Source organism: Phalacrocorax carbo, chromosome 2 (genome assembly GCF_963921805.1).
Source record: "Phalacrocorax carbo chromosome 2, bPhaCar2.1, whole genome shotgun sequence".
Lineage (NCBI taxonomy): Eukaryota > Metazoa > Chordata > Aves > Suliformes > Phalacrocoracidae > Phalacrocorax > Phalacrocorax carbo.
In genome coordinates, this window is record NC_087514.1 from 132,620,367 (window position 1) to 132,631,820 (window position 11,454).

At 43.1% G+C, this 11,454-nt stretch overlaps 1 protein-coding gene across 1 annotated transcript; it reads right to left on the minus strand.

Annotated features, from left to right (window-relative positions):
• Positions 1-785: 785 nt before the first annotated feature.
• Positions 786-11,142, minus strand: NUP42 (nucleoporin 42). The gene is made up of 7 exons (XM_064444440.1): positions 10,875-11,142; positions 9,695-9,944; positions 8,299-8,393; positions 7,904-7,980; positions 3,543-3,629; positions 1,738-1,822; positions 786-1,604 (listed from the first exon to the last, which is right to left on the minus strand). The coding sequence occupies exons 1-7, from the start codon at positions 11,008-11,010 to the stop codon at positions 1,036-1,038; spliced, it is 1,299 nt and encodes a 432-aa protein (XP_064300510.1). The 5' UTR covers positions 11,011-11,142; the 3' UTR covers positions 786-1,035.
• Between the last annotated feature and the right edge of the window lie 312 nt (positions 11,143-11,454).

Here is an 11,454-nt window from a genome sequence, read left to right on the forward strand (position 1 = left end):
GGTAGGAAACACAGCTCTAGTGAAGTTTTAAGTAGGATCATGGGTCCATAGCAAGAACTAAAATGTTATCTTCAAGTGTTAAAGAAACAATAAGTTACTTTATGTGTATCCTGGAGTACAATTTTGCTTTCCTCTTAAATATGAGGTTTGGTAATTTTAAAGCATTAATGGGAGGGACTGGTCAAGAACATTCTCTTCACCTGACTCTGGCACATCCTCTGGAAGACTTCTGACCCCTGCTTTACAGCATCTTGGCAAAATATGTACCTTAGTATCATTGATTCAGAAAAGGTAGTGCGAGTATATGCACCCAGACAACAAAATTCTGTCAACTCACAAAAATTTCATAAAGTAGTTTTGCAATTTCTTGCAAAGTTTTATCTATCTGAGAAGTGTCAAAATAGCAAACCACAAGCTCCTTATTCATGATGACTGCTTTCAAGGCCATCCTCCCCTAACTGTATTACATTAATGCATGCATGATGACCTCAGGCAGAACTAACCGAGCTGAATTGCATCAAGTGGGAGATGTAACTGACCCCCAGGTGACAGCAGCGCGTAGCTAGGTACTGAGCACACAGGAGCCCTCTATCTCCAAACCCAGCTGTCAAAAGCTGCACAAACTCTTCAAATAAGAGGCAAAAGACAAAGTGGTCCAACAAGTAGTTGTCTTGCGCTGCAACCGGTTCCTTCTAACGTTCTGCTCACAGTAGGCTCTGTGAGCCTACGTACTTTTGACAATGCATTTTTAATATAGTTTTTGCCCAGAATTTCACAGCACAGAATAGAAAACAGAACTTAAAATTTTATTTTCATTAGTTCATTTCTTGGATGCAAAAGGTCCATTCCAAGATAACAAAGAAATGATAAAATACAATGTTCGAATGTTTATACCTGGGAGAAGATGACTTGGAGATGAAACAAAAATTAACTCAAATGGAAGCATTTTATTTCATTACTCAATGATGAAATGGTGTAGTTAAGAGTATCAAAGAAGTTACAAAAACATATTATTTCAGAATAAACTTAGAAGTCCTAAACACTTAAAAGTTCTAATGGTGGGGGCTTAAGAGGAATCTTTCCCATTGTAAACTTTTTTGCTTCAAATTGTTTCAGCTCTTCAGCTGATAATTCGTTCTTTGGTGTAAATAACTTTTCTGATGTAGCATTGTTTGTGACTGCAGAAGATGCCGATGTTATGTTATGTCCAGAGGCGCTGGCTGTCTGTCCAAATAAAGTACTGCTGGAATGTGAGGGAGAAGCTGCTACTGCTGCGTTAAAAGCTGCAAAGGTTGTAAGTGGAGCGGTGCTTGAAGAGTTCACAGCCGAAGAACCGCCAAACCCTGAAAACCCAGAAGTCCCAAAACCGCTAGTTGTTTCAGAAGTTTTAAATGAGAAGGAGGCTGCAGATGGAGCCGCCGGGCTGCCGAAACCAACAGAATGGGATACGCTAGGAGAGGACGTCACACCAAATGCAGGAGGATTACAACTAGCAGAAGTGCTCCCAAAAGCAGGGGTGTTTCCAGATGATGCACTGACAAGACTGGAACTTGTTTTAAAGGAGAAACTGCTAGCACTGTTACTGCTGCTGTTCACAGGAAAGCCTACAATTATAAAATTTATATTAAAAAAATATTAGAATGTGAATACCTGTGACACTAAACCACTGCTGTATTTCAATAATGCAGAAGAAAAACTCACGAAAATGTTTAATTGGTTCTTAACGCAGGAACTTACTTGACAGCCCAAAGCTTGATGTTTGCTGTCCTCCAAATCCAAAGGAAGGCAATGGTTGAGCGACCATGTTCCTTAATTCAGATAGCTTAAAAAATTCCAAATACATAAATGAAAACTAGGTTCCAAAACAAGGAAATGTCTTTCAATAAATACTTGAAGCAAAAATATAGCTGCCCAGATCAATTTAATACAGCTTAGTCCATGTTAGACACTGGTCACTTCCATCACAACTGTGTGCTCTTGTAGCTATGAACAAACTGCTTTAATCCTTACACTATTCTCAATAAAACACTCCAGAAACACAAATATATTACAACTTACAGATTTTCGTCTGTCCATCAGTGACCTGAACAGAACACCTCTTTCAGCTCTCGTTCTCATCTCTTACCCATTTCTGTTAGTGCTTTATGACCCTGTGTCATTGCTTTGACTTAGTCTGTTCTCTCACCTTGGTGCATCTAGTCGTCTGTGCTAAAGCCCAAATCCCGCTCCTTCACCTTCAGCATTGAACATACCAAACGTTACTAAAACTTTAATGCACTTCCTGCAGACTCCACTTAAATCAAGTTACTGTCTCCCTGATTATTTAATACTGGCTCAAACTCAAGCATTCTTTTCTGACACATCTAGATTCACAAGTGTTTGCCACCTTCCCAGGAACAACAGCTACTCTTAATATCTTCAGATTTTATCCAAACAGTGTCTCTCTCACCTATCTATCAGTTTCTCATTCTGGCATTACCAAAATGCTCTATTTATCCTAAGATGGTCTGGAGGACAGTTCTGATCTCGTCTGCTGATTATACCTTGGAAGAGTCAACATCAGCACATGGAAGAAAAGGCAGGGTGGATATTGCCTCTTACTATATATGTACTCAACTGGATCCCAACCTTAAGCTATGGTTGCTGTCATGTGGCTTACAATGACAATATTCCAAACCTGGGATCCAGCTGCTGCCTCGCTAGCATGGAACCACCCTCATTCACTACTTTCCTTAGTCAGCTGAAGGGTTTTATAACACCCGCCTGCAATTCACTGCTTTCATGATTCCAGAGAAAGGTGGATGTAAGACCCAAAACTGTGTTCACAGACTTTCATGTTCACCTGACTCAGGCAGTGCTAGAACATCCAGTCACATTTCTATTGCCTATAAAAAACCCACACAGACAGAGAAACGGGGCAGTTTTCAAACTGCAATCATTATTCTCTTATGGTATCCCTTCTTACAACTTTTCCACTTTCTCTAATGTTCCCAGGAGTGTTCTAAGATTACTGTCAAGGTCTTTGTGCCACCAGTCAGCCACACACTTTCACGCCAGATGTTTTTCAAGGTTACGTGACAGAATATAACACATTACTGTTGAGATTTTCAGAACAGTTCATAGATCTACCATAAGATTGATAATGAATCTAGGATTTAAACATTTTCATGTCTCGGCTATTGAGGTGCAAACAGGGGTGCCCTAGAAGAATCATGTACTTTTGGTTGTAGAATATAGTACCCTGCGATCTTTAAAGTAATACCTATCCCCTATTTATATAAAGTTAGTGTAAGTGTAGTTAAATACTTTGGTAACAGCTGAAGTTTCTACGGAACATTTGCAAGATCCTTTATTAAAAACAAGGTGGCATATTACAACTATCACGTCTCAGAAAACTTTGTAGCAGAAATTAACGTTGGCATTTGCAGGACAGTCTGGTGGGATGTGTCTAAAAGAACATAAACCTAAGAAAAATATTTGCCCAAGATTAACATGGAAATGACATCAGGAACAGAAGCATTTCACCTTTCATTAACACTTACCAAAGCTGCTTTTGTGGATGCATTTAAAGCTTTCAACTGAAGCAGACGATTTTTCCATTGTTTTGCCAACTCTTTGACAGAATCTATCTAAAAATGAGGAAAAAGAAAAGCAAGTTTTTATTATTTGAAGACTTAAAAAAAAAAGTTAAAATCTGACAACTAAACCAAAAGATTTCTAGAATCAGAAAAGAAACTTCATTAAGGCAAGGTGACAACAATTTTTGCTTTCAAAACTTCAAGGTGAGAAGGTGAAATTTGTGTTATTAACACAAAATTCCTTTCAATTCTCTTATTATTGCCCTTAAACCAACTTTTTTACTTAATGTAACAATAAGATGAAAAAACATCCTGGGGCTTTCTAAATCTAAATTCTATCACTATCTGAATTAGGTGCTTGAGGGAAAACAAACAAACAAACAAACAAACAAAAAAACCCAAACAAAAAAAACCCTCCCCAACCAAAACACACACAAAATATTTCAGTATAAGAGAAGAAACTCTTCAATCCTTGTTTTATTTCTGGCACTTGAGCTCACTCATTAAGCTGAAGTCCTAAGATTTGCCTTAGCTTCTCCCACATTTTCAGAAAAAAGATACCCACTTTCAAAACATTATAATTCAGAACCCTTTAATAGTATAATCCTAAAATATTTAGCTTTGCAGAACTTAACTTCCTTAATTTAAATCAGCCCCTTTAATGTGGTCCAACAGATCACTGCACAGAACGTATACAGCAGTAAATAGCACCTGTGTCTATCGATAGCTGTGATTAAACAAGAAACTGGAAAGTTACTAAATAACTTACTTTTCAGGAATTTCAAACCTGAATTTTCTATATTTAAGTTTATCAACATACCTTATTCAAAGACTGGCCTAACTGAATTTTCCTTAAAAACTAACCAAGTAAAAAATATAATGTCCCAAAGGCCTGCAGGAGTGGAATGAGTAATCTTTTCGTAAACAAATTCCTTAATTTTTCAAAAGGGTTTTACATTACAAACATCAATAATTCTTTTGTGTCTAGTCACATGGTGGAAGATCATGTTGCTCGGTATCAGCTCTTATACAACAGACTGGAAAATTCAGATTTTGACCCAGTTTAAGAATAGAAACACATGCTTTAGAAAAGACTTATTGTGATTAAACATTTTGTGAGAGAACTGAATCATAGAGTTATCTCTACACCGTGACTTTCATGAACTTGCATTCAGTGCTTCAGTGAGGCCACAAATGTTTTTGTGTTTGTGGTTTTTTTTTTTTAAATAGCTGGGCACAGTTTATTGTTTAACCATTTCAGTTTATTTTTAATTCAAGTTTTTGGCTTTTTTTTTTTTTAAATCTCTACTGTCTCTGAAAATGCAATTCTGGTGATTCTAAACACCTGAAACATGAGTAGTGACGACAGCAATTCCTTCTGTAATACAGAACCAAGGGGAAGAGGAAAGATTGCAATGTAGCTTGAATTAGTTTGTACTTGTGTCTATCCAAGAGCCTAATTCCCTTCCTGGCACAACACTGAACTGTTCTAGCATCCCTGATATTGATAGGACTATGAGGGAGGAACAATACATACAAATTTATATATGTATAAAAACACACATTACTACTTTTCTAGAAATGTATATATTACTTTAGAAGCACCTGCTAGTTTCAGCATTAATTCCGCAAAATAAAGGTATGTAAAAGAACGAGGTCAAATAAACTTCACCAGTGCTCTACCCAAAGCACTGAGTGTGCTGAAGGTCAGCTCTAAGACAAGGATTCTGGATTTTGGAAGAGCAAACTTAAGTGCACGCAGGGCTCAATTGGGAGGAATTAGATGGGAAGCTTCCATGGAAGACAAAGGAGCTAGTGAGTGCTGGGAATTCTTCAAGAACTCTCTATTGGAAGCACAAAACCAATTTATCCCCTACAAAGGAAAGGGAAGTAAGCAGAGCAAGAGGCCCCCTTGGCTCAACCGTGACCTCCTGGGTCTACTCAAATCCAAAAGGGAAGCACACCAGAGATGGAGAAGTGGAGATTACCCGCCGAGAACTACAAGGGCATTACCAGAGCATGCAGAGGCGCAGTTAGAAAAGCAAAAGCCCAATTTGAATTGAAACTGGCTGTAGACATAAAAAGTAACAAGAAAGGGTTCTTCAGGTATGTCAACCATAAGCAGAAAAAGAAGGAAGACATAGGCCCACTGTTAAATGGAAAAGGAGAATCAATCACCAATGATGCAGAAAAGGCAGAGGTCCTCAACACCTTCTTTACCTCTGTCTTTATCAGCACTGTAGGGTCCCAGGGTTTGAGAAAGAAATTCCTGGCTGATCCAAACACCGACCCACCATCAGTGAAGGAAGAGTTAGCATATGAATTACTACAGGAGCCTGACCCCCACAAATCAATGGGCCCTGACGCCATCCACCCGAGGGTGTTGACAGAGCTGGCTGACATCATCGCAAGGCCACTCTCCATAATCTTCAAGAAGTCATGGAGAACGGGGGATGTCCCAGAGGACTGGAGGAAGGCAAATGTTACCCCTAGCTACAAGAAAGGCTCAAGGGAGGATCTGGGTAACTAGAGGCCCATCAGCCTTACTTCAATCCCTGGGAAAGTTATGGAACAAATCCTCCTGGAGGCCATCACAAGTCAAATGAAGCACGTGATTGGGAAAAGCCAACATGGCTTCCCTAAAGGCAGATTGTGCTTGACAAACCTGGTGGCCTTCTGTGACAGAGTGACTTGCCTGGTTGACATGGGGCGGGTGGTGGACATTGTCTACCTGGACTTCTCCAAGGCCTTTGATACGGTCCCCCAGAGTCTCCTCCTGGAGAAATTGATGCGTTATGGCCTAGACAAGTGGTCTGTGCAGCGCGTGGGGAACTGGTTGACAGGCCGCACCCAAAGGGTGGTGGTAAATAGCTTTCTCAAACTGGCAACCTGTCACTAGTGGAGTCCCCCAGGGATCGATATCGGGCCCAATATTATTCAACATCTTTATAAGTGATATGGATAATGGCATCAAGTGTAGCCTGATGAAGTTTGCAGGTGACACCAAATTCAGTGGGGAAGTAGACACTCCAGGAGGGAGAGCTGCTCTGCAGGGAGATCTGGATAGGCTGGAAGAGCAGGCCAGCAAGAACCTTATGAAGTTCAACAAGGAGAAGTGTAAGATCATGCACCCGGGAAAACATAATCCGGGAGTGCAGCACAGGGTGGGATCCACCTGGCTGGAGAGCAGCTCTGTGGAAAGGGACCTGGGGGTCCTGGTGGACAGAAAGCTCAACATGAGCGAACAGTGTGCTGCTGCGGCCAAGAAGGCCAACAGGATGCTGGGTTGCATCAAAAAGGGCATCGCCAGCAGAGAGAAAGAAGTCATTATCCCACTCTACTCAGCGCTTGCCAGGCCACACCTGGAGTACTGTGTACAGTTCTGGTCCCTGCTATACAAAAAGGATGTGGACAGGCTGGAAGGGGTGCAGAGAAGGGCCGCCAAGATGATCAAAGGACTGGGAAGCCTGCCATATGAGGATAGGCTGGGAGAACCGGGTTTGTTCAGCCTTGAGAAAAGGAGGCTCAGAGGGGATCTCATCACATGTGCCAGTACTTAAGGGGCAGCTACAAAGAAGATGGAGACTCCCTTTTTACAAGGAGTCACATGGAGAGGACAAGGGGGAATGGACACAAGTTGCTCTTGGGGAGATTCTGATTGGACACCAGAGGGAAATTTTTCACACTGAGGACAGTCAACCACTGGAATAGTCTCTGCAGGGAAGTGGTTGACTCGGCCATGTTGGACACCTTCAAGAGTCGTCTGGACAGGGTGCTGGGCCATCTTGTTTAGACTGCACTCTTCCCAGAAAGGTTGGACTAGATGACCCCTGAGGTCCCTTCCAACCTGTGATTCTGTGATATATCCAGCCACAACAATCAAACCAACTAATAGCATACAGAGTATTACAGTTTTGTGACAGGATTCAAATAATTTCTACAAATAACACACAAGAGTAGGGGCAAGACTAAGACAAGGAGTGTCTAGGTTTAGAAAGACCATGCATTTGACTGACACTAGCTATCGCCACCACTTCTTGTAGGAGCTGACGTGTCCAGATATTTAGGCTACTGGTTTTAGAAGCCCAGATCTGACAGGTTTAGTCTGCGATCTCAGGCAGAAATAGGAAGTTATGGTAGAGCGTACAGGCTAGCAGCTATTTTTGTACTCTATTTGGTGCACAATAATTTAAAAATAGTTTGGCATTCTGATAATCCCCTAGAGTTTAGTAATTAAATGAGTCAAGAGTTGCCACCTGAGGAATCGTAACAAATCCTATCTTGAAATGTGTTCACATAGAAGTCAGCATTTTTAAGGTACTTACATAGTTCTGAATGTTATTGTTTGCTCTGCAGTTATAATACTCCAGGTGCAACTCTTCTGGCGAGAAATCTGTAAAGCCTGTAAGGAGAGGAATAATCAAAAACCTCCAAGAAAATATATTAGTGCTTCTAATTGCCCTCTATAGCTATGAAGAAATGGGCCTTGGTACATTATCTGTAAGTCACTTACAGTTGGAGACACAAAAGAGATTCATTATGGAACTTCAAAAATGTGAATGTCCAAAATGGATTTGCCATAATCCAGTACTCCTTTCTGTTGCATCACAAGGCAAATCATCACCTTGCAAACAGTTTCACAGAGGTACAAGAGTGCGGGCAAACGTAAGAAACATCCTAAATAGCAGCAATATATGGCAACACTAAAAACGTTACCTACCAGAGACATTTGGCTTTTCTTTCATCGGTGAATAAGATGAAAATATCCATTGTCCTGAAGATTCCCAAATTTCCATGTCTTTCATGACACATTCACTAGAAAACAAAATAAAACCAAACCACAGATGAAGGTGAAATTATACAGTCAAAAGAAGACCACCAGAAGCAATTGCCTAGTTTGAATCCAAAGGCAGATTCAAATACCTGCTACCATGAAAATTAATGAAGCATGACACTAGTCAGAATGAACAAGAGAAGTACTCAGCGCTCTGTGGAAAAAATGGCAAGATACTTAAACATGCCTTCAAAGCATTTTACTTTATTGTCTAACTGCATGAAAATCAAACCAGATCTTAAAAAAAAAAAAAAAGATCTCCAAACACACAAAGTATTTTTTAATCCTTGTATGGCATATGCTGTCACAGGATTTTCCCTGAAGCTGTGTATCACCATACAATTTAAAACCTTCTCCGTACTAGACAATTTTACAGTATAAATGAACATACACGATATTAAATAGCAAAATTCAGGAAAAAAACAAAGAGAGAAAAAAGAGATAAGTGTTCCATGTAAGTCTTTGGGAGAGAATCAAAAGCATAAAAATCCAGACACTGCAAAAGCAGACAAATAGAAGCTACATCAGCGAAAGTAAATCCAAATGTAAACAAACGCTGAAAGCATAAAAGCTAAAGTGGACAATCAGATCACTACACAGTAAAAAAAAAACCAAAGATTTTAAGTATTTCAGATGTCTGTAACACAATATACATTCATGTGAATAATGTATATCGTGAGCTGAATAAATAATCTGTTAAGCATTTTCTTAATATAACCTTAAAATAATAATGGAAAGTGGATCCAAAACCTTGCTGCTTCAGGAAATCACACTGCCTGTTGCTTCTCATCACCTGCCCTGTAATCTCCTTGAACCTGCTGGTCACTCTCAACTGACTCTAACACGCATGCATGTGAAACCAGGTTTCACTGGTTTTGCTACAGGCAAAACAATCTGCTATCTTAGGTGTCAGGAAAACTAAGTCAAATAGTTAATTTTCTTAAAGAGGTTGGGTTTTTTTTTGTTTTAAATGGTTGAAATTCTGTCCCAAGGGACTCTGACCCCTTATTTTCAAGTACTGAAATCTTTGTTTCCTTCCTTATCCTCCCACCACAACTTAAATATCGTCCCATCTTACTAATATCACAGTCGCCCAGCTGCCCAACCCAGGTTCAAAACAAGGATCGCTTTCTTCCCATGCCAGCATAACTCAAGAGAACTAAATGAAGTAGTGTCCCAGCTTCCTCCTCACGATCACGTCCTCTGCATTATCTCCAGTAAGTCAGCAAGCATTTAAACTGTGCATTCGAAATGCTGTCAGTGAGACAGGACTATAACTTACAGAAGTCTCTCTTCTTCATCTTTATAGCCATCAGCAATATTTTGACTGCTCATTAATGCAGAGAATCTGTTCTGCGAAAAGTCTGCATTTCTGCTGCTGCCGCCTGACGATCCAAAATCGGAGGAGCCAAAAAATCCTCTTCCATGATCTCTGCTGCCACCCCATGTATTAGACTTAAAGGTAGATGGCTGGATAACATTAGTGTATCTCTGGTTAGTGGTACCCCATCCTCCTCCTCCTCTGCTAGTACCTTCCAATAAAAAAAAAACAACAAAACAACAAACCAAAGAACAGAAATTTTAAATCATTAAGATATTAAACAATACAATATCAACAAAAACTGTAAGTGTAACTATTGTTATGGTGGCAATAAGAAATTTGAAAAGAAGATGTTGGTTTTGCCTAACGAGTTAACCTAATTATTTAGTGAGCTTAACCTAGTAAGTTACGCAGGACAGTCCTGGAATCAGAGATAAATGTGAATTCCTCCTCACATCACCATGCCAACAACTCACGGCACTGCAGAAAACAGACTTTCAGTTTTGCTTCAGAGAGACTTCATCAGTAACTTCCCCAGCAAAAAAAAATTGCATTTAACTCACAGTCTATTCACTTTAGGGGCTCCAGCCTATGCAGCTATAGCAGAGGCTCTGTGGCACAGCAGAGAGCTCCCAGGTTAAGTTTAAGACCCCGGACACATCTGTGCACGACACAGGCAGGCTCCGAACCTCCTTCGGCAGGTACAAAGGGAAGCAACCGCGCCCACCTGCTCGGCGGCATTCCCCGTCCACGGCGCCTCTCGCACACCGAAAGCCCCCACACACCCGCACCCGACCAGAATTAAAACCACCTTCAAAAGGCACAACACGCAACACAAGGTGCTTGAAACGTGCTCGCTGCTCTTACGCGCCAAGTTTGCGGAGTTATTTTCACATTTTCCCCGTTCTTGGGCACATCTCGCGGCGCCTCCACCAACGGCCCAACTCCCCAAGTGCCAAAACAGCCGCTACCGCCGACGGCCCGAGAGCGGGGCCGCTTTGCTTCGGAGCTCCCGTCAGCACCGGGGAGCCGCCAAGCCCTCCGGGAGCGCCCGCAGCCCCTCGCCCGCCCTCCTTCCCGCCCGCGCGCCGTCCGTCCGTCCGTCCGTCCCTCCCGCCGTGCCGCCAGCGCCTGGCGGTACCTTGGTGGTGGGGCGCGGAGTGCCCGTGGCGCGCCCCGCCGCCGCCGCCGCCGCCGCCGCCGCCGCGGGGGTGCTCGTTCCAGCACCTCTCGCCGAAGCGGCAGCGGCCCTGCAGGAAGAACTGACAGATGGCCATGGCGGCCCCGCGCACGCCGCCCTGACGTCAGAGGCGGGCGCCGCGCGGCCTGGCGGGGCCGCGGCGGGAGGCGGAGCCCCGCTGGGAGGCCGCGGCCGTCCTCCTCGGCGCCGGCGCGGCCGCCTCTCGGGGCCGCCGTCGTCACAACGCGCCCGATGCTGCGGGAAGAGCGTTTATGGGTGCGGGGCCTGGCGCGGGGGCTCCGGCCGCCTGACGCCACGGGCGGCAACGGAGGTCTGAGGCCAGGCTGTGGCCGCCCAGCGAGCTTTATCGGTACGCGTGGCGACACAGGGCAGGGCCCGCGACAGAGGAGCGGCGCCTTCCGGACCCTTCTCCATGGCGGTGCGGGGGCCCGGCTCTAGAGAGAGGCGCGGGGCACAGGGCAAGGTGAAAGCCGAGGGAGAACCGCTACCAGGTGCGCGCGAAGAGGAGCGTCATCGCCGC

Excerpts from the sequence above, each read along its gene's own strand:
- NUP42 (XM_064444440.1), bottom strand. The coding sequence starts at position 11,010 with ATGGCCATCTGTCAGTTCTTCCTGCAGGGCCGCTGCCGCTTCGGCGAG. Across the intron at positions 8,394-9,694 it reads GATGAAGAAGAGAGACTTCT|TGAATGTGTCATGAAAGACA; the intron begins GTAAGTTATAGT and ends TTTGTTTTCTAG. Across the intron at positions 1,605-1,737 it reads ATCAAGCTTTGGGCTGTCAA|GCTTTCCTGTGAACAGCAGC; the intron begins GTAAGTTCCTGC and ends TTATAATTGTAG.